Source organism: Tenebrio molitor, chromosome 4 (genome assembly GCF_963966145.1).
Source record: "Tenebrio molitor chromosome 4, icTenMoli1.1, whole genome shotgun sequence".
NCBI lineage: Eukaryota > Metazoa > Arthropoda > Insecta > Coleoptera > Tenebrionidae > Tenebrio > Tenebrio molitor.
Genome location: NC_091049.1, coordinates 28,583,460 through 28,603,978, shown reverse-complemented (window position 1 = coordinate 28,603,978; position 20,519 = coordinate 28,583,460). Strand labels below are relative to the sequence as shown.

Sequence of the window (20,519 nt, the reverse complement as noted above, 5' to 3'; positions counted from 1 at the left end):
AGTATATCGTCACCTTCGCCGCTTGACACATACAAAAGGCAACCCCTATTATCATTTTTAAGCCTGTTAAGCACAAAAAAAGTAGTGTAATGTTGGTTGCACACCAATCAAACCAATAACTTTCTTTAATAATTATTATGGAATCGATAGATTTTACACCTAAAAATTATTTTGTATCTATAATCTGTTTCAAAATCAAAAATCCACCAACACTGGATTCTACCTCGAAAATACAACCGACAACGTCGCCAACCAAAGAGGTTAAAATAAGAGGAGGGAAAGCGCCCTATGGTAAATGGTAATGCATTGAAAGTTATGCAAATCGTTCCTTTTCTAGCCTCTAGCAACCTTTTATAACCGTGAACGTCCTTGAACGATCGCATCGCTTTGGCGCCAGTGGCGTTCCTTTAACCCCCGCAACAAGGTGTTAAGCGTTTTTATGTTACAACAAATGCACCAGTGCACCTCGTCATGTACTTATAGTTTTTTCTGAATTATAAATTTACTTCTTTTATTTTTGTTAACTTATTTCATGTACTTTATGTTACAATAAATTCATCTGTGCTTTTACAGTGGACGATACGTCACTGGTAACGCCACGATTTGGCGGGTGGCATCACTTTTTCCAATTTTCAAACTGGCCTTCCCTCCTCTTATTTTAACCTCCTTGTCGCCAACTTTTGTTTTTAGTGTGTCAGAAAAAAGTGGGGTTATGAAAGTAAAATGTTGACCACGGACAATGTTGACAGTTGTCTTGGTCGTAGTTCATCGTGTTTTTTATTCTCATTTTATTACTTCACTCAAAAGGTATGATTTGGTAGTTACGACCTTTTTGTAGGTACATAATAATTATTTTGTGTTATGTAAATAAACTCAACAATTCAATGTCAATTTTTGGTGGGAGTTTGGGCCAACCCAAAAAAAATGAAACTTATTCTAGGGATTTTTTTCTGCCAACATAATTCAACAGATAGTGGATTTTTGATTTTGAAACAGATTAAGTGTATCGGTTTTTATATTCTAAAAATGTATCTTTTTTTCTTCCGGATTGACACCTCTAGAAAATTGAAATGTGTCAAATAATTTTGATTATAATATTTTTTGTCAAGAATTTATTTAAATATGACTCATTTTATAATTCAAAAACTGATTCATTTTGTATTTAAAAACCAAATTGTTCTGAACAGGCCCATGTACACGGTTATTATAAATAATTGTCCCATCGTAGATGGCGTTGGTGACGTAGTTGAATGTGCCGCAAGCCTCATAACATGAGTAAGACTAGTATCGCCGACAGGTGGTGATACTGGCGGGAGTGGAAATCCAAAAAGGTTAAATTTTAACCTCCTTGTGGTGGTTAGTTTGTCTAACACTGCGAGGCTGAAGGCACATCCAAAATTTCTGTGGGTTTTCAACACCAACTGCGATGCAACAATCATTTATAATAAACCTGTAGTACAATCTTAAAAACAGATCGAAATCTCTTGAAATTTTAATTTTTTTAATATACTCGTACTTTAAAAACGGCAAAATCCTTAAAAAACAAAAAGTGACTTGAAGGGGCCTTATTAATTATTTAAATTTTATAGGGTAGTTCCACAAGTACCATTCAAGTGTTTGTAATTATAGTCATATTATTATTAGCAAAAAACACAACGTATCGAAAGTACTCGTATAATAATTAACCACTCTTGAATTTACTTCTGTACGAAACCTCCGCCATTTTTATATCATTCTCGTCCATATTCTTGTCATCCCACCCCCACACAGCCTTCTCGTTAGGAGTATCAAATGTCCAACTGCCATCTCCTGTCCTCATAGCCTTCTTCTCGACCATTTCAACTGAGGCACTCTTAAGATCGTACGCCCAACCGATTTTAGCCATTAGGTCGATAAAGGCAGTAGTCCAGTTTCCATAGTAACCTCCCAACTCCGCCGCTTTGTAGTCCCAAGGGAACGCGTGGTGGTAATTGTGAAACCCTTCACCGTTCGTGATATACGACACCAAGACATTCTGGGTTGGTAAAATATTCCTGAAAGTAGTACCGTGACTAGACGCGTCACACAAATCGTGGTACATACTTGTCGTACGGTCTGGTCCCAAAAATATGAGCAGCACTGTTAACCAGACAGGTACCGTTCAAGGTGAGGCAATAGCGAAGTATGCTGCAGACGTACCACGACACTTCGAAGCGCTCATTCCAGAAGTACCACGGTACTGCGGCTGGCATGAGGAAAGCGATCACCGGAGCCAAGTACCAGTAGTACCTTGATTGAACTGTTACTAAACTGGAATAGTTTTGATTGCGTTTCGACTCACTTTCTTTGGAACATCACCACTGGGTCCGCTTCCAGATCGCTCAAATCCAGTTTTTTACCCTTGCTGGTCACTTCTTCCTGTTTTTTGATCATCAGCCAACCGATGTGACTGTAAAAGAAGCCTCGACTTGCGTTGTGAGGGTCAGAATCCGTGTCCGAGTATTTGTGGTGGACCCTATGGTCTCTGCACCAGTCGTAGATGTCTTTCTGGAAGGTGATGGTCTGGTAGAATGCCAACAGGATTCTCAATGGTAGCTTGGCTTTGTAAGTACGATGGCACCAGAGTCTATGCGCTCCAGCGCCGGTGCCTTGTGTCGAAATGAATATAATCAGGTACCCTGCAAAGGAAAAAAAAATTAAATGGAAAAGGAGGAAACGGTACTTACCCCAGAGCCAAGTCGCCCATTTTGCTTCTGTTACCAAGAGGTGCAAGCCGTAAACAGCACCGATGTGCAAGTACGCGAAGAAGATCACCTTTTTCCACACGATTTCATACTTGTATCTCTTGGTTTCCAGTGGTGGTACCGTTGGAGATACAGAATCGAAGGTGGTCGAATTCGGTGGCATTTTTGGACTGCCCCCTGAAGTACTAATAGCTATTGAGCGGCTCGTGGTGATATAATATTAACAAAAATAAATGAATCCGGCCTTGATGCCGCGCTCCCAAAAAACTTGTAGGTACTTCTATTTTGAAACTCTATTTTGAACTCCACTCCAATAAATAAATTTTTATCCAAATTTTCGTTTTGTGAAAAATTTGAAAAATTTCCTACTTGCGGCACAGTACCACAGGTACTGTTTTCGCAAAGTTTGAAGAATCTGCCTCATATCATACTATGATTTGTCAAGTTGTAGAATACATGAGCTGGCACTGTATTAGTGACATTTGGAATTCGCATGATTCAATCAACGACACCACTTTTACTTTTCATGGTCGGTCACGTGGAATTTGTCGAGTCTTGAATCACTACTTTCTGGTGTATCGAAAGTGCAGATGTGGGTCAAGGTAGTCTTATGCACGCGTGCATTCAGCCACATAATAATCAACGAGAAGATATTTAGTTACATCCGAGATTTCTCTTATTCTACATACTCGTAACATATTTAGAAACGCCATTAAAAATTAGAAGGATTTGCAGTTTCAGTAAATTTCCGTTTATTGTGGATGAGGATACCAAAAGTGAATAACATTTACATAATATTTACATTAGTGCAGTTTCACCTTCATTTTAGACTAGTTTTGTCTTAATTTTGAAACGTTTTCAGAAAAAATTCAAAATCCTATAAACCGTGAAGCACCACTAGAAAAACAGTGTACCAATTTGAATATTTCAAAGAAATCAATTCCAAAATCTTTCTAGATTTAGCTGTCGCAACAGAAAAATCATTTTGCTTCTTGTAGTTTTCAAAATCTACCATAGATGGTTTGTGGGAAAGCTCTAACCGTGGGTTTTTTACCCAAGGGTTGTCTGCATCTCAGAAGGATAAATGGGTGTCTATGGGTAGGTGGAGGAAATCTAAAGAAGGTAGAGGAATTTGGAATCGTTTAAGAAAGATCCAATCGAATTCTTAGAGCGGAAGGACTTACCAAAATGAAAGCACTAAGGCCATTCTTCATAAAAAAAAATTATAGTGCATACATGAGTTTTTAAACTAGTTGGACAAGAAAATTACAAAAGCTACCTTCAATGGCGAATAATGAACAAACCTTGTAACTAATTATAAATATCACCGCCACCACAATTAATTTGGTAGATTTTGCAAAAAAATGAACACATTCTAACCTTGAAGGAATGATGCAAAGTTGTCGATGAGCGTGTAGAGATTCGTGCTTGAAAATGGTCATAAAAAAGACATGTTGCTTTTATATATTTATTGTTCTATACTTTGCACATTTGAAAAAATTACAAATTATTGCCAATTATATAAAAAATCACGCCACTCAATTTACGACGAAGCCTAGAAAAAAAATTAATCGGTACAAATTGGTTCATTAGATTCCATTACCCTTGAAAAATATTTAAAAATAGTATACAAATTGTTTCAATTTTATAAATTACAATTATATACGTTTTCCAGAATAAAATGTTTTGTTCTTAACAATTAAAGATTAATAATGATTGCAATTGGTATTAAAAATTTCTTTATGGCATCTAGATGCCCTCTGAATTTTTTTAGAATGTAATTTCAACAAGTCCTCACGAACCTCTGAATATGCTCTAATCATGCGTAATTGGAGTATCTCGCGGCGCCCTTTCTTATTTCCCATGTTTTAACTATGAAACACCCAATGTATTTGATAGATAACAATATTTCCAGAATTTTTTTAAAGTTGTTTATGAAGGTGAGTCAGTGAGAATTATTATTATAGATATTATTATAATTTGCAGCAAATGCTCAAAGGTTGTGACTAATTTATAAAATGTGCAATAATAATAATGAGCTTCGACTCCTTGATATAATTAATCGTTCGTCTTTAAATAAAACATGAACAAAGCAAGCGTGGTCCTAGAGCAGCCACTTGGGGGATACGCAACTACAGGTAAATTCAAAATGGTTCTTTAGAACCACGAAGAAGGTACTTTTGCGGTTCAGATAAATGACAGTCGTTTTGGAAACCAAGCACAGGAGTGACTGTGAACACAATCAAGGTGATCAAGAAATTTGGCGGAAAGGGATTTGGCAAAAGACGAGAAAGGTCAACAAACACCGACAATGCAAAAAACGCAGCGAAATAGCTTGTCCTCGATCTTTTGCAGCTGGTAAAGAATCGAATTCTTCTTTGAACCAACGAAATCAGATCAATTATGTTTGTGGAAGTGAGTTTCGGATAGAAATCGCCTGCAAGATATGCTCTGGTGGTAGATCTCTCACATGGAGCAGCAATGATCGGTGATTGGATTGATTTTTCAAATAACAAGGGTCCAAACTGGGAACCTTGAGGAACACTGCTAAACTATACCTTGCGTCGGTCATTGAATCAACAATTGGAGCGATATTAAGGATGTCTAGAGTGTGACGTAACATAGAAAAAAAACCCTCAATTGGTAGTTGTTGAACTTTGTGCACTGCAGGCAAAATTAATATTCTGAATACCAGTTTAGATCTACTCATGAGCGTCAGAGCATACTTTGTAGAAACGTTTTTGTGCATTTGTGTTTAACTCTTCGACAAAAAAACGAAAGGTTTATTTTCAAAGCCATGACAAAGAAATATTAAAACCTATTTCAATCTTTTTTTTATTGGAACATGGTAGAGTGAAATATGACGTGCAGACAAGCTTTTCTCCCACTTCACAGAAAGCAATTTGTTAAATATTTCTGATCACAGAACAACTCCTAACAGATAAGCAAAGGATACAAAAACATTTTACATTCCTTCCCAGGAGAGCGGTTCGCTGTAGGGATTACTCGTCTTTTCAGCCATATTGGAAAGGAATGATGGGCATGGTGAAGGATGGGTTCGGAAGGACGGTGGTAGAGGGAATACCTTGCCCCACTCTGTGGTATGCACCTATTTGCGCATATCAAGACGTGGGAAAACCCTCAAAAAAACCTACACCTGGTCAGGCGGCCCTGGGATTCGAACCTGGTACTTTCCGGACGCAAAGTGAATGCGCTACAACCTCGGCCACGACGCTCGCATTTTAACAGAAATAGAATCATCTATTTTAGGAAAACATTAAGAATGAGGCGTCCTTTGGTTGTGAGATTGAATATCTTTTTTAAACGTAAATGTGTAAAAATGAAAGATCTCACTGAACTCACTTCAAAGTGCTTCACTGATTTTTTTGGTCAATACAATAGGGACTTGTGGAGGAAAAATGAAAAACAATACATACTATGGAAATAAATATAATATTGTGCTCAAGTTTCCAGTACTTTTCTGTCAATTTTGTTTAATTACAAAATGCCAAAACTAAACAAGGTTAAAGTTTGTTAAAACGAATCACAAGTCATACAACTGTAGAAAGGAAAGGATACATCTTTCATTCCCCCCGAAGGGGGGCGGGCTGCTGAGTCCTTCCAGAGCCTTTTCAGCCACATTGACGGGAAGATTCGGGATGGGTACGGTGTGGATGGGTGTGTGTATGGGTGCAGGGGTTGATACTGACCCAGCATTCGCCTTATCTGTGATATGAGACAGACCACGATGTGATGGTGTGCGGAAACCTCTGAAAAAAAACCCACACTTGGTCAGGGTTAGAACCCGGGACCTCCCGAATGTAAAGTGGCACGCTAGGCGCTTGGCCACAGTACTCGGTGCTCCTCCAACTCTTCAAAAAGATTCTAAATTAACGCTTCTTCCCCAACTGGTTGTTGGCTACATCTTCAAATTCTCTCCAAGATGACTTTTCAGCAGGAAAACGCCAAACTCGACGCATCTCGCCCAACTTTATTCTCGTCTGGCCGGCGAGATCTCCAGATTTATCCCCAATTGAGCACGTGTGGACTTCTCTCAGCCTTTTCCCAACTGAGCATGCGTACAATAAGCCCAGGACCTCTCACCACAAGAACACATTCATCTAGTTCGAAGAGATAATGAGTTGTAATAATAACCAACTGATTATTAACATTTTGTACCACACATTTTTTTTTTGTACAGGCAACAGTTTTCGTATGTTACGGTCTACTATCCACGCTTTAATGGTAGTTTTTTGTGCCATAGATATATGGATACTTTCGACCTACTATTAATATATACCAAATGAAAGTATACATCGAAGTTCAGCTAAATGAAGAAATATGCCTAAGGAATATAATTAACGCACTATGTATCTAGGTTGGTTTTTGCAGTATTTCTAATAAATAATTTTGTTCGCATTTGTAAAAAAAATGATATTCAATGTTGACAAACTGAATTTTGATTGGCATTTATTGGACGTATTTTGGCGTCGTGAATTTAGCTTTGGTGAGTCTTTTGCTGTAAAATTGTTTCATTGGGAAGTTTCGAGTACCAAAAGCTTTCCAAAAACGAGAGGGTAAATTTGCCAGAAATAGACTTGTCAGCTTACTAATGTTGGGAAAAACAGTCGTTTTGAACCTGTTTCCACTTCTTCAGTGTCCTGACCTTGCACCTACTGTTCCAAGCATTTCCAAATTTTTGGCCGGCACTTAAAAAACCACTCTGACTGTATTATCTGACTCCGCCCCAATTTAGAAATCCCTTCGTAGTTGTAAAGTGATGCATCCAAGGCCAGCAGACACCACTTGCGTCATAGGACTTTTGGCCCTGCCCCACTTTTTTGTCTTCCTTCCGTCAGCAAATTTCTAATCGGCCCCCAGTCAGACCAGTACGAATTTGGCGGAAAGCGTAAATTGGAGCCTCCCAAAACCAGTTTGTTTATTGAGCGGGCCGCCTGTCCGTACCTCGAAACCGCCGATCAGTTTCTCTCGAACCATGTTCTTGGAGCAGGCCAACGAGGAGCAGCTGGTCTACGTCCGGCAAGTGCTCAATGAAGACGTCAACACGCGCGATCGCGACCTGCAGGCCATCAAAGACTGGCTCCGGAAAGAACCGCATCTGCCGGACACTTGGGGTGAGTGGGATTTCTTCGTCTTCCGGCGCTAACCGCTGGTTTTAGATGAGGACGCACTGCTGGCGTTCCTGCGCGGGTGCAGCTTTTCCCTGGAAAAAACGAAGAGGAAGCTCGATATGTACTTCACTGTGAGGGCGGTGGTGCCGGAGTTTTTCACCAACAGAGAGGTCAACAGCCCGGATTTGCAGCATATCTTGAGATTAGGGTGAGGAATCAAATTCTATTGTTCTTGATTATTTCGACTAAAAGGTTTTGCGAAAGAGAGAAAGCTGCAAAGCAATTAAACAAACTAGTTCGTTGGGATTCAGATAATTAAATACATAATTTCATTTTTTCATAATTAATGGATCACGTGACATCACCGGACGCTACTGCAATTTTTAGGTTTGCCAACGCAAAAAAAACGCCTTTTTTTCTTGTATTCAGCTTTCTACTTAAACGGTACCAGCTTCATTGCCCAAGAAAATATTGAGAAATTTGCATTTTAACCTTATTTTTATCCAAGACTATTTCTGTCGCGAAATAAAAATGCACAAGAATTCAACTTTCTTCAGACGCACTACCAGCTGTAACGCATTAAGAATTATTGCAACACTGACATTTTGATCTACTTACTTTTAAGCAAAAATTACTGTCGTGACACATAAAATTCTAAAAAATGGTTGAAAAGTGTAGTGATTTTCATTTCCGGTATTAAACGCTATATTTTGGTTGTTAAATAAAACAAATACAAGGAAACATGATACAAATGCATTTATCTATCACCGTGGGTTAAGTTGAACCATATCGCACTCATTTTGGAAGTGTAATAGTCTGCTTACCCCACTGAGCGCGCTAATAAAATTATTACCGCACAAGTATTGTTATTACTATAGTTTCACCCCGAAAAATTTAAAATTTACGTTTTTGTCTCGCGTAACAAATTTTTGTTGTTAAACGACAGAACACGTAGCCTAATAAATTTTTGTTATTATAGTTTATTTATATTTTATCGTAGGAAACATATTTAACTTAAAATATACAATTTGCAAGAAATGTGGACATGCATTCACTCCAATATGTAAATTACGTAACTGACAGCCTTGATATTTTGGTAAACATAATGCAAATGCAAGTTCTTGTTGTTTTCTCCTTTGTTTTCAAACAGTTGCGTTGAACGCGCTATTTCACCAATGTTGCAGTCATAAATGACGAATTCTTTAATTGGACAATATAATCATCACATGACACTTAACACCAATGGTAATAACAGCTTCGTAAACACTTTCACACTTACTTCTTAATGACAATTACAGACAGACCCTTTTGGCAGCAATTATTGTTCCAAATCACTCAGAAATCTAGCACTTCAATTTTGAAAACACCATTTTGAAAATGGTTCTCTCAATTTGGGTGCAGTGAAGGGGTCTCCGCCAAATTAGAATAATTAATATGCTAATGGTCAAAAGTTCATTGCTTCATCGAGGTTGACCCGAAAAAAATCGGTCTTGATAATAATAAAATTTAGTTCATAAAATACAGCTTCCCTGGATTTTCATAATGACTTTTTGCTAGAAAAGCCTTGAAAATATGCCAACAAACAATTTTCAGTATAATTTTTGATATTTTTGTCTTTACACCATTGTAGAAATTTTTCATAAACGACCTCATAACGTTTTCTTGATTTTATTGGCAGTAAATTTTGTATGGCCACATTTGCGGCTTCCCTAATCTCGGGAGGAGTACAAGAAATATCACTATATCACTCATAGGTGGATATTGCACAAATATCTTCGAACAAAACTCACAGATTATTGCAAAAATTGAAATGTCAAGTGAAGCAATTGTTTCTAATAACCAAAGGTCACTGCCTACTTATATAAAAATGTTGTACGAGCCACTTGCGTGAAGACATCTTCCGCTCATTCGCGCATCAATTAAAGGCACTCGCTCCTTCGTCGCTCGTGCTTTAAAAATTGCGCTCATGCGGGAACATCGTATTCCCGCACTTGGTTCCTAAATTGAATTAAAATGTTTTTGTGTTAAACGTCAACAGAAAAACAATTCCAAGTTTACTCATTCGTTTGGATCTCAATTAATTTTTAAATAGGTTAGAGCAATTTCGTGAAAAAAGTGGTTTCTGCGAAAAACCCGAAATGTTCCATAATGCGTTGTTGTTTTTATAGCACATGAGATAAACAAACTAAAATATGCAGATTGGTCCCGAATTCAACCTTGGGCCACGCCAGATTGCTAACGTCAAAGGTTTTTTCTTTGCGGTTGTTGTAAAAATCCCCGACTATTGAGATTATCAAGGATTGCAACTGACGAAAAAATTAAATTTGAGAAACTCTCTTCGTTTGAAACAACTGCGGAATGCAGAAACTGTTTCCACTGGTCAGGTTACATTTTTTGCGTCAAATATGAAATGCGAAGGTCAAGATTGGTTCCCTGCGGGCATTTCCGCTTCCTTGCTGCACTTGGCCACGTTGTATTTTTGTGTTTCCGCAGGAGCGTCGCTATCATGCCTCGCCTCACTCCAGACTTCCGACGTGTCTGCGTGGCCCGCGCCCTCGCCATCGACTTCGACACTCCCGACTTGAACCACTTCTTCAAGCTCGTCTTCATGATAGGCGACGTGCGGATCAAGATCGAAGACGTGGGGATCCTGGGGGATATCTACGTGCTGGACGCCAGCGTCGCCGTCTTCAAGCACTTCACCAAAGTCTCCCCGATGGCTATCAAGAAGTTCTTCGTCTGCGTCCAGGAGGCCTACCCTGTCAAGGTGAAGGAGGTGCACATCATCAACGCCACGCCCTTCGTCGACTTCATCATCAAGCAAGTCTCGTTCTTCCTCAAGGAGAAGATCCGCCGGCGGATCATGGTCCACCCGACAGTCGACTCCCTCCTGGAGTTCGTCCCAAGGGAGATGCTCCCGGAGGAGTTCGGAGGGACGGCCGGCAAGATGCAGAAGTACAGCGACCAGTGGATCAGGATGCTGCAGGAGTACGAGCCCTGGTTCAGGGAGCAGGAGAGGGTCCTGGCGGATGAGTCGAAGCGACCGGGACCGCCGAAGTGTCACGAAGATCTGTTCGGGTTGAATGGGAGTTTCAAACAACTGGCGATCGATTGATGGCGGTTTTAAGATAGGTAGTCTTAAGATAGAGTAGGCAAAACGCGTGGAGTTTTAGACTTAGCAAGAGATGAGCTTCTCTAGGACTGACTTAAGATATCCGACGTTGTTGTCTGGGTTAAGTTATAGTTTTTGCAATTTCCATGTGTTCCTTTAGGTATTTTGAAATAAAGTAAAAATTAAAATTTTTTGAAAATGATTTGGTGGTAGATGAAAGAAAAAAATGTGATTATGAAAAGACTCCATAATGCCAAAGCTACTATTTTGGAGTGATAATGAGAATGTCCTAGTGTTTTTTTTTCTATGAAAGACATGGTATCGCGCGTTCAAATAAAATCCTGGGCTGGGAAGGCGTTGGAAACCGTCAATTGTTGTGCGTAGATTAATTGGATCATGTTGACAGCTAACCTAAAATTTAGAGCCAAAAAATCTTTCTTTGCAATGTTTTACATTAAAAACTAGAAGCTCAGTTCCTTCTCTCTGATATTTTCTTATTGGCCCTTCGATAATAAATGACGTCAAAAGAAGGATAGCGACAGCGTTCCCTTTATTGCTTTCTCTTTCTACGCTTTTTCGCTCGCGCAGCCTACATTGGCAGTCCATATCTATATGTCGATGGTTGGAAACCGTCAATTGTTGTGCTTTTTTAAAGCGTAGATTAATTGGAACATCTTGACAGCTAACCTAAAATTTAGAGCCAAAAAAATCATTCTTTGCAATGTTTTACATTAAAATAGAATAACGTAACGATTCCTATTCTCAAAGCAAATATCTAAGGGCACCCTTACTGAAAACAAACATGTTCAATTATGTCGTGATTAAACATAAACAAATTTCATTCGTGTCAAATGGCGGGAAATTCAAATTTTACACTGTTCTAAACGGTTTAATTTTTCCAACGCCTACTTAGCCAAGGATTTCACTTGAACCCGCGATAGTTATAATATTGTTTTGTGTCTAAATAAAAAGGGTCCAATGGTTGATCTTTGGGGTACACCTGTTTTTAAAATACTAATTTTTTGTCGAGTATCTGAAATACCACAAGGCTCTGTTTTAGGCCCAAGCTTCTTTCCTCCTGACAGCTATTAGTGCAACATAAATAAGTACTTTTTGTTTTATAGTTTTATTTGCAACTTGTATTATCAAAAAACTTTTTCCAGTTTTCTCACAGAAAAATGGACGGTGTAACAGAAATAAATTATAAAATAAGTTACAGTGTTTGACTCTAGATTAACAACTCCTCCAACTGCTATAAAAATAATAGTGTTAAGTTCCGGTGAAACTTAACAAGCGCTGAATCAAATCTAGATCTTCACTTGCAGCTTAGACCTTGACTAGCCATAACCCTACTCAGCCCCGTCAGTCGATCGTCAACTGTTTGAAGCTGCCGTCCAACCCGAACAGTTCCTCGTGACTGGTGGGTTTCCCCGGCCTCCTCGATTCGTCCGCTTTGACACTCTCCTGCTCCTTGAACCACGCCGCCTCGTCCTTCAGCGCTTGGATCCACATGTCCATGTAGCCCTGCACCTTGCCGGCGGTGCCGCCGAACTCCTCCGGGACCATGTCCTTCGGGACGACCTTGAAGAGCGAGTCCAAGTCGGGGTGGACGTGGATCCGCTTGCGGATCTTCTCCTTGAGGAAGGGCGACACCCACTTGATGATGAAGTCGACGAAGGGCGTGGCGTTGATCACGTGCACCTCTTTCACCTTGACGGGGTAGGCTTCCTGGATGCAGACGAAGAACTTCTTCACGATGGTGGGCGACACCTTGAGGAAGTGCTTGAGGAGGGCGACGCTGGCGTCGAGGACGTAGATGTCCCCGGCCACGCCCACTTGCTCCGCTTTGAGGCGGAAGTCGCCTATCATCAGCACGATCTTCATGAAGTTGGCGATGTCGGGGGTTTCGAAGTCGGAGGCGGTGGCGCCCGCCACCGTGACGCGCTTGCCGTCGGCGGTGACCCCAGGCATGACCACAGTGCGCCTGAAGAATAACAAGATCAAGATAACATGATTCTTCAAGGTTTTTTTTTTGGGTAACTTACATCAGCTTGAGGATTTCTTGCAGTTCAGGCCTGGTGATGTCGCGGTCCGCGAAGAACTCCGGAATCGCCGCCCTCATCGTGAAATACATGTCAAGCTTCCTCTTTGTTTTCTCCAAGGAAAAGTTGCAGCCACGCAGGAAGGTCATGATTCGACAGTCGTCTAAAAATAAAACACTATTTTTATTATTACTATTATTATCATGTTCTGATGCTGTGCACCCAGTGACACGGCATTCAGGCCGCACTTACGCATATATGATAATCAAAAAATAACTGAATTTATGAAAAACTGAGCATATTTAGATCAATATTAAATCATTATTATCAGAATTCAACGTGTGATATTGCAACTGATCAAGAGTGCTATGACCCAATAATTGGACAGATATTCAAAGTTGAACGACCCCAATAATTTGAATAAATCTGAATTAATTTTTTTAAGGTTTGAAACAAGAAATTCTAGTTTTTCTTCGCTTCGAGCAGATTCTTTGCACGCATTGTGATCGCTTCTCTACGCAACAATTTTCTCCATCATTCCTAGACTTCCATACTGTCCACTTCTTACTTTCTCCACTTTCACCCTGTCCCAGTTTTACAACAATTTAATAATCGATTACTACGTTTCGAACGTAATGAGAGAAGATTGCAACTAAATGGGTTTCTGAAATAATGGTAATGACGCGGTTAATGTTTCGTAGACTATTAGGTGGTGACTAAGACATTTGAAATTGTTAAAAATTCCGTTGGAAAGGAAGAATGGAATTTACGCCTTACAGCTGATGCCGACTACGCTGTTCTAAATATGAAGAGTTATGTAAGATATAACACAAGATAAAAAGAGAAAGATACTGATATAACGGCTGTTGCGCAACCCAAATGGCAGAGTTTGAGCAATATGTTGCTGAGACTTTGTGAGTGAGATGAAAAGAGGAAAATTGTATTTGCAGGAAACAATTTATACAAAAACCAATAGGTCGATAAGTCTAGATTTATTTATAATAAATTTTGTACCAGAATGTTTGATTTATCAAAAACAAAAAAAAACGTGAGAAAGTTCGTGCAATATGGATTGATTTATTTCGGTACCACCAACAAATTTATACTCAACTGGCTCAACAAATTAAATTGTAATTTAAGACAGAAGGTTTCAACACTTTTTAAGTTTTTTCCTAACACCTGAGCAACACAAGCAAAAGTTTTTCTTCTAAATGTATTAGATTACCTTCTCCATTCGCCAGATTTAGCACTCAGTGAGTTGCTTTAGACATAAAGAAGACAATGAGTAATATAACATAATTCTGCAAGTGAATTAAGAAAAAAAACATGAAGAAAAAATTGTAGTAAAATCAAATAATTTTCTGTAGAAAGATGAAAAAAATCACAAAATGATACAATTATTATGAATTAGAACTATCTTGAAAGTTTTAAGAAACATGGTGTGGTACTTTGTGAGTTTTCGTTTTCCACAGAACGATGGTACCTACTGTGGAAAATTAATAAAGTGTATTTTCTGTTGTACTTTTTCAGTACCACCTACGTACTACTAAAACAAAAGAAACCACAACATTTCAAAATATTTCTAACAATGAGTCAATGAAACAGATCATTTCGTTTTTTATTTAAATTTCATTCCCATTTTTTTGCCTTTAAATAAAAATATGTTTGAAGAAAAAGTCTTATAATGAAGTAGTACCAGCATAAATAAATTCACAGAAAACAATCGTGTATCTAGGATTATTATTACTGAACCCCAAAAAGTAACTCCAAAGCAGTACCCAAAGTACCACAAATTAGAACTGTCCTAAAGCTTTGAGAAGGAATTATGTGGTACTTTGTGATTTGTTTTGTTCCTTATGGTGAAAAACAAAGACGGTACATCAAAATCTTGATGGTACCTTTAAAAATGAAGAAATTGACATTTTCAGTACCACCTTTACCTATATTCTGTCAAATTAAAAATAAAGCAAATAAAGTCTTTCCTTATTAGTGAATCACAACAAGTTTCGAAATGGGTACTATCCAAGGTACTGTAATTTTAAAACAATTCTGAAGGTTTTAAGAGTACGATGCCCCATTCAAACCTTGGCCTTCTTGTGATTCTTTTCCCCGTATTAATATGGATCTATTAAAGAAGTTTGTTAAACTTGTGGACACATCTACAAAAAAAATCAGTCAAAATAAGTGAAATTTCTTCTTAGGATCTAAATCGGTACCACCCAAGTACCGTAAATTTATACCATCGAAGTCTTAAAAGTAAAATCAATCATTCAATTGTGATATGATACATTGTGATTCTTGTTTCCCATACTAAAATTTAAAATATGCTGCTCTGAGTACTACTGGTACTAGTGCAAAATGAAGGATCTTGTTTAGAGAGTGCTTTCGATGCTTTGAAAAGTATAACTGGTATTACTAGATCTCAAATTTGTCACAACAACATGCGTGTGGCCAAATCAAAAATGAAGTACCAATTTGGAATATATCACTTCAATTGACAGTATTCAAGTGAAAAGGGTGTGTGATTAAATTCGTGTGATATTCTAATACACATTTCCTGGTGAAACAAACTGACGTGGACAAGTAGTACTGAGCGGTACTGACACGAATTAATTAATAAAACAGAATAACTCTGTGGTACTTGTTTTGAAATGTTTCTAAGTAAATGATTAAATCATACCAAGTTAATTTCCTGTCTAGATCCTTATCTCAACCGGTACCACCAACCAATCCCGTGCCCAGACCTACCCCACGTGTCTGGAAGATGCGGCTCCTTCCTCAGCCATTCCTTGATCGCTTCCAAGTCCCTGTCCCTGGTGTTGACATCCTCATTGAACGTCTTCCTGATGTGGACCTGCTGCTCCGGAGTCGGCTGTATCAGGTTCATGGCGTACTGCTCGACGACCGCACTACGAATGAACCAGCATTCCGTGGTACTACCAGCCTTGGCGATGCCGACAACGTCAACAGCCTACGTTCCGGAACCGGTCTTCGTCTATTGATTACTCAACAAAGACAGCCGGGACATGGGGCAACCCGGAACGTAGGTACACGTACTCCATCCCAAACCGATCGGGCCCAAATCGGGCCGACTTGGTGAAACTGTGCCACTTTGCCTGGATTTTCACGAACATTTCCCAATTATTTTAATTGGAGGAGGAGTTTCTTGGACGCGTCGGAAGCTGTGATTTACAAAAATTGTAGTTATTTGCTTGTAGTACCCAATCAAGATTAATTAATTGCGAAAATTATAGCTTGCTTGTTTGTTGGAATTAATTTCGGCGTTTCAAAACAAAACAATGATGAAATTCATTCGATAAACATCTCGACAATAACTTTCTTTTCTCTTTTGTATCATTTTCAGATTAGCAATATTTTGTTTGTCAAGATCTGGAATATTTTAACCAAAGTTGGGATTCCACCAATGAGTCTCTAGTGTAAAAACCACACCAATGACGCAAACTCAACACAATTAAAATACAAAGTATCCAAACTGAACAAGCCAGAGATCATCGAGTACCATTATTTTTTGTCCCTAATGGAAGACACAAATTGCTCACAGAAGTTGTAAAAAATGTCATTTTTAATAATATGAGCAATAATTCAAACAAGGAACATGTTAAATAGTATTTCATAAAAAGTAATTTCTTTGCGAGGACAAATTATTATTTTTCCTCATTAAAAACGACTTGTACTATTAATTTTATTGCTTAGTCTTTATTTTCATAATTATTCTGCAAATGTAGCACTAAACCCAATATTTTATCCTTCTAATTACATTTCTTGAAATAAGCAAGGGGCCTGGATCGGTACCTTGTGGGACGCGGGTGACAAAAACAAGATTCGAAAGCGAGGTGCAAGGTCGAGGAGATAAATTATCAAGTGGGTCGACAAGACAATTGCTTGACATGCGTTAAAGAGTCATTTATATTCTTCGTGAGACAATAAATAATAAAGTCAAGGTAAAAATAGTGAAGAAAATGGGAGAGAAAAGGATGTTGACAATATTTTGTGAAGATTTTTGTACCCTTGAGAACAAGATATTGCAACAGTTTTTTATTTTTATTGTCCAGTGTGGACAAGGCTGGACATCATGTTGGTAAATAAAGCAGGGCAGTTTTAGTTAACATCCAGTTGTGGTGAGTGGTGTGAAGAGATTTGGTCCAAAGGTAAATTATCATTATCATTATTATTAATTCTAACGTTTTGACAGCTTCATTTGTCCAATTAGAAACTTTTATCATTAAGGAAAAGGAATACTTATAGTAATAATAATAGATATAGTTATAAAAACAGTTGAAGATATTCGTCATTTTTTCTATGAAATAATTAATCATAGGAAACTGGCGTTTGCAAAAAAAATTGTTTTGCTGTGTTAAAAATCGTCAGCGATTGTAAATTATTTATACTTAATTGGTATTAAAAAAAAATATAGTGTCCAATTATTATCCGGTACGAACTAACGAACGTGTAAGTCACGCGAAACTGAAACATTTCGCGGCGCCCTTGTGGTTTTCATACGGTTGCGACCGATTTGAAGCGTTCTCGATCTAAATCCTCTTCAGCGGAATCCAAATCATGACGCGATTTTAATTTCTGGCTGGTCCAGATTGTCCAAATCCTTTTTTTCTCTTAGACACTAGTTACGACACAAAAACATCTTGTGACCTTGAATTTGCGTCTCAGACACGTCATTATTTACCGTCTCGGTTGCCAGACATGCTTCTAGTGCAGCCGAGTCCGGAACTGCAAAGCTACATCCGAATCACCTTCAACGAGAACCCAGAGACAAGGCAGCGCGACCTTGACTCCATTAAAACATGGCTGCGACAGCAACCGCATCTACCCGACGCTTGGGGTAAGCAAGTGCATTAATTGCAAGGCGAGTAATTAACAAGCGCAGACAGACGAACAGCGGATCATGACCTTCCTCAGAGGCTGCAACTTTTCCTTGGAAACGTGCAAGAGGAAACTGGATATGTACTTCACGATGAAAACTGCAGTTCCGGAGTTTTTCCGGAACAGGGACGTTGCTAGACCGGAGCTGCGACAAATACTCAAACAAGCGTAAGTAAGAAAAAATAGAAATGTAAAGTGGAAGAATGCGTAAAGAAAGAAATGAGGTCGAGTGGTGAGGATAGGCAACCAGTAATGCGCTTGATTTAGAAAGTTATGCAACCAGTAATGACGCCTTCTATAAATTCTAATTCGGTGAAGTACCACTTCCGGTCTTCCTATTTCTTCACTCGCACCTTTCTTCTCCTCTATCGTGTCTTCCAACAGTTCTAGTACCATTTACTTAATTTCTTCTTCTTTGGCTTTCCAGTCACCTGGTGTGCATGCCGGGCCTCACCCCCGACGGCAAACGCGTCTCCATCGCGGGCGCCTCCCCCGACTTCCACCTGACCAACGTGGCCGACCTCTTCAAGCTCCTCACCATGATGGCGGACGTCCGCCTCCACGCCGAAAAATTCGGAGTAGCTGGCGATGTCTACATCCTCGACGCCGCCGCCACCTCGCTCACCAGACAGTTTCTCAAGATGTCTCCAGTCTTGTTGAAGAAGTTCTTCGTTTGTGTCCAAGAAGCCTACCCTGTCAAGATCAAAGAGGTGCACGTGGTCAATGCCGGTCCCGTCGTCGAGATGATCATGGCAGTGGTCAGACCGTTGCTGAAGGAGAAGTTGAGGAGTCGCATCCACTTGCACAGTCGTCTGGAGTCGCTGCATCAGTTTGTTCCGAAGGATCTTCTACCGGAGGAGTACGGAGGGAGTGCCGGGAGGCTCGAGGAGGTGAAGGAGAATTGGACGAGGACATTGGAGGAGTACGGGGGTTGGTTTAAGGAGCAAGAGGGGGTCGGAGCTGATGAGACCAGGAGGCCAGGAAGACCTACCAGTTATGATACCTTGTTTGGAGTAGAAGGTAGTTTTAGACAATTGACAATAGACTAAACAGTTTTGTATCTTTATTTATTTAAATGAATTAAATACTGTTAAGGGAATACATTTTCTTCTTAATTTCTTCAACATCTCATTCTTCTGAAGAGTCTTCAATAGTTTCAATGACTCTGATAAGTCTCATGGTTAGAGCACAAGAAGAGGCCTTCAACTTGCAATTTGTCTGGAATCTTGTACATTTCAATTATTTACTTTCACTTTTCTATTCTTTAACGTAATAATACTTAATGTTTGAAAAGACATAATCAGAACTGATCTCTTTTGGAATTCCTTTCAACTGTTTTGAAAAAGAGAAAGAAGCTTCTAACTGGTAGAGCGTCCAATCAACTCTCCAGATCTGGCTCCCAGTAATTGTAGACCCTTTCCAAACCTCCAAAAATACTTGCATGGCTTAGATAGTTTGGGTAACAGCTTTCTAGGACACCAAAGACGTGCTGAAACCTTCCTGGAACAATTTCTGCTTTCAGAAATTTCTGCCAGAAAAAACTAAAAACAATGTTACCAAAATTGTTTTTAGAAATAACAAAAACTATTTTGGTGTTGTGATTATGCCCCACAGTGGAACCACACAAGGTTTCCCGTTAGGACCACCGTTGCTATCAAACTTCTTACATAATGTACACGTTGAGAAAATAAATTATAATTGAATTGTTATTATTAATGATCCATTGTCATTTATTAATACATTTCTATGGAACATTTTTTGTTGTCTAAATTTTCCACAGCTGTACGTACCTAATTACTTTAGTCTCACTTCTGATATTTTCTGTGAGCGGTTCAGAAGATGGCTCTGTTGGTGTCTTAATAACGCAAGCGATTGCAGCGAGGTTGGGTAACCTTCATGGAAATTTTTCCTTAGGAAAACTGGTACATTAGTTCTTTATAACATAAACAACATGCTAATGCGTCTGATCGAGTCAAAGTTGCGGTAGTTGGACAAGTACGAAGTGCTTCACATAAAAGTGTACATCGACGATATATATTTGTCGCGATTTTGTCAATATTGTGGGTCAAGTGCATCAGTAAAGATTAGAATAGTGAAAAAGTACATGTAGTAAAATTCCAGAACAACTTTCACTCGTGGTGTCTTCTTTCGATCAAGTGGCCTTTGAGGCGACCACAACACTTCATACATTGTAGCGAATCTCGAGTTGTCACAATTCGGGTGGTGATTTCAACGCCGATTTTTGTAAAAAAATTAATAAAAAAACAACCGGATCGAATATTTCAGAAGCAACACCGCACACTAGTAGCCTAGACTGTTCGTTAATTTTTGTGAAATTTGTGTAAAAATCGATCGACTAGTTTGGGAGATTTGGAGGATTATCCCGGAGACTTCAACGCTAGGTAAGCACCCAATTCCAAAATTAATAAAAAAACAACCGGATCGAATATTTCGGAAGCAACACCCCACACTAGTAGCTTAGACTGTTCGTTAATTTTTGTGAAATTGTTGTAAAAATCGATCGACTAGTTTCGGAGATTTCGAGGATTATCCCGGAGACTTCAACGCTAGGTAAGCACCCAATCCCAGTTGCTTAAAAAAGTGCATCCAA

The 20,519-nt window shown here is 39.0% G+C and overlaps 4 protein-coding genes across 8 annotated transcripts; 2 read left to right on the top strand and 2 right to left on the bottom strand.

Annotated features, from left to right (window-relative positions):
• Positions 1-1,484: 1,484 nt before the first annotated feature.
• Positions 1,485-4,193, bottom strand: LOC138129500 (acyl-CoA Delta-9 desaturase-like). Of its 2 annotated transcripts, none has more exons than XM_069045791.1 (5): positions 4,104-4,193; positions 2,706-2,900; positions 2,321-2,657; positions 2,083-2,268; positions 1,485-2,033 (listed from the first exon to the last, which is right to left on the bottom strand). In XM_069045791.1, exons 2-5 carry the CDS (start codon positions 2,884-2,886, stop codon positions 1,682-1,684), a joined length of 1,056 nt encoding a protein of 351 aa, XP_068901892.1. In that variant the 5' UTR covers positions 2,887-2,900; positions 4,104-4,193; the 3' UTR covers positions 1,485-1,681. The 2 variants fall into 2 exon arrangements, with proteins under 2 accessions (XP_068901892.1, XP_068901893.1); XM_069045792.1 differs by having other exon boundaries at positions 2,706-2,908; positions 4,104-4,144.
• A 3,418-nt stretch (positions 4,194-7,611) lies between these two features.
• LOC138129565 (retinol-binding protein pinta-like) lies at positions 7,612-12,180 on the top strand. Its single transcript, XM_069045872.1, has 3 exons — positions 7,612-7,858; positions 7,904-8,063; positions 10,349-12,180. The coding sequence occupies exons 1-3, from the start codon at positions 7,720-7,722 to the stop codon at positions 10,968-10,970; spliced, it is 921 nt and encodes a 306-aa protein (XP_068901973.1). The 5' UTR covers positions 7,612-7,719; the 3' UTR covers positions 10,971-12,180.
• On the bottom strand, positions 12,078-15,990 carry LOC138129566 (retinol-binding protein pinta-like). Of its 2 annotated transcripts, none has more exons than XM_069045873.1 (3): positions 15,758-15,990; positions 13,013-13,172; positions 12,078-12,951 (listed from the first exon to the last, which is right to left on the bottom strand). In XM_069045873.1, exons 1-3 carry the CDS (start codon positions 15,894-15,896, stop codon positions 12,330-12,332), a joined length of 921 nt encoding a protein of 306 aa, XP_068901974.1. In that variant the 5' UTR covers positions 15,897-15,990; the 3' UTR covers positions 12,078-12,329. The 2 variants fall into 2 exon arrangements, with proteins under 2 accessions (XP_068901974.1, XP_068901975.1); XM_069045874.1 differs by having other exon boundaries at positions 15,690-15,824.
• Positions 15,991-17,020: 1,030 nt separating this feature from the next.
• LOC138129567 (alpha-tocopherol transfer protein-like) lies at positions 17,021-19,007 on the top strand. Of its 3 annotated transcripts, none has more exons than XM_069045875.1 (4): positions 17,021-17,178; positions 17,727-17,867; positions 17,917-18,076; positions 18,336-19,007. In XM_069045875.1, exons 2-4 carry the CDS (start codon positions 17,729-17,731, stop codon positions 18,955-18,957), a joined length of 921 nt encoding a protein of 306 aa, XP_068901976.1. In that variant the 5' UTR covers positions 17,021-17,178; positions 17,727-17,728; the 3' UTR covers positions 18,958-19,007. The 3 variants fall into 3 exon arrangements, with proteins under 3 accessions (XP_068901976.1, XP_068901977.1, XP_068901978.1); XM_069045876.1 differs by having other exon boundaries at positions 17,096-17,178; positions 17,696-17,867; XM_069045877.1 differs by lacking the exon at positions 17,021-17,178 and having other exon boundaries at positions 17,913-18,076.
• Positions 19,008-20,519: the final 1,512 nt, after the last annotated feature.

Coding starts and splice junctions, on each gene's coding strand:
- LOC138129566 (XM_069045873.1), bottom strand. CDS start 15,896: ATGAACCTGATACAGCCGACTCCGGAGCAGCAGGTCCACATCAGGAAG. Junction 13,173..15,757: donor GCATCTTCCAGACACGTGGG/GTAGGTCTGGGC, acceptor TTTTATTTTTAG/ACGACTGTCGAATCATGACC. Junction 12,952..13,012: donor CAAGAAATCCTCAAGCTGAT/GTAAGTTACCCA, acceptor GTTATTCTTCAG/GCGCACTGTGGTCATGCCTG.
- LOC138129500 (XM_069045791.1), bottom strand. CDS start 2,886: ATGCCACCGAATTCGACCACCTTCGATTCTGTATCTCCAACGGTACCA. Junction 2,658..2,705: donor ATGGGCGACTTGGCTCTGGG/GTAAGTACCGTT, acceptor TTTCCTTTGCAG/GGTACCTGATTATATTCATT. Junction 2,269..2,320: donor GTGGTGATGTTCCAAAGAAA/GTGAGTCGAAAC, acceptor AGTTCAATCAAG/GTACTACTGGTACTTGGCTC.
- LOC138129567 (XM_069045875.1), top strand. CDS start 17,729: ATGCTTCTAGTGCAGCCGAGTCCGGAACTGCAAAGCTACATCCGAATC. Junction 17,868..17,916: donor GCATCTACCCGACGCTTGGG/GTAAGCAAGTGC, acceptor AAGCGCAGACAG/ACGAACAGCGGATCATGACC. Junction 18,077..18,335: donor CGACAAATACTCAAACAAGC/GTAAGTAAGAAA, acceptor TTGGCTTTCCAG/TCACCTGGTGTGCATGCCGG.
- LOC138129565 (XM_069045872.1), top strand. CDS start 7,720: ATGTTCTTGGAGCAGGCCAACGAGGAGCAGCTGGTCTACGTCCGGCAA. Junction 7,859..7,903: donor GCATCTGCCGGACACTTGGG/GTGAGTGGGATT, acceptor CGCTGGTTTTAG/ATGAGGACGCACTGCTGGCG. Junction 8,064..10,348: donor CAGCATATCTTGAGATTAGG/GTGAGGAATCAA, acceptor GTGTTTCCGCAG/GAGCGTCGCTATCATGCCTC.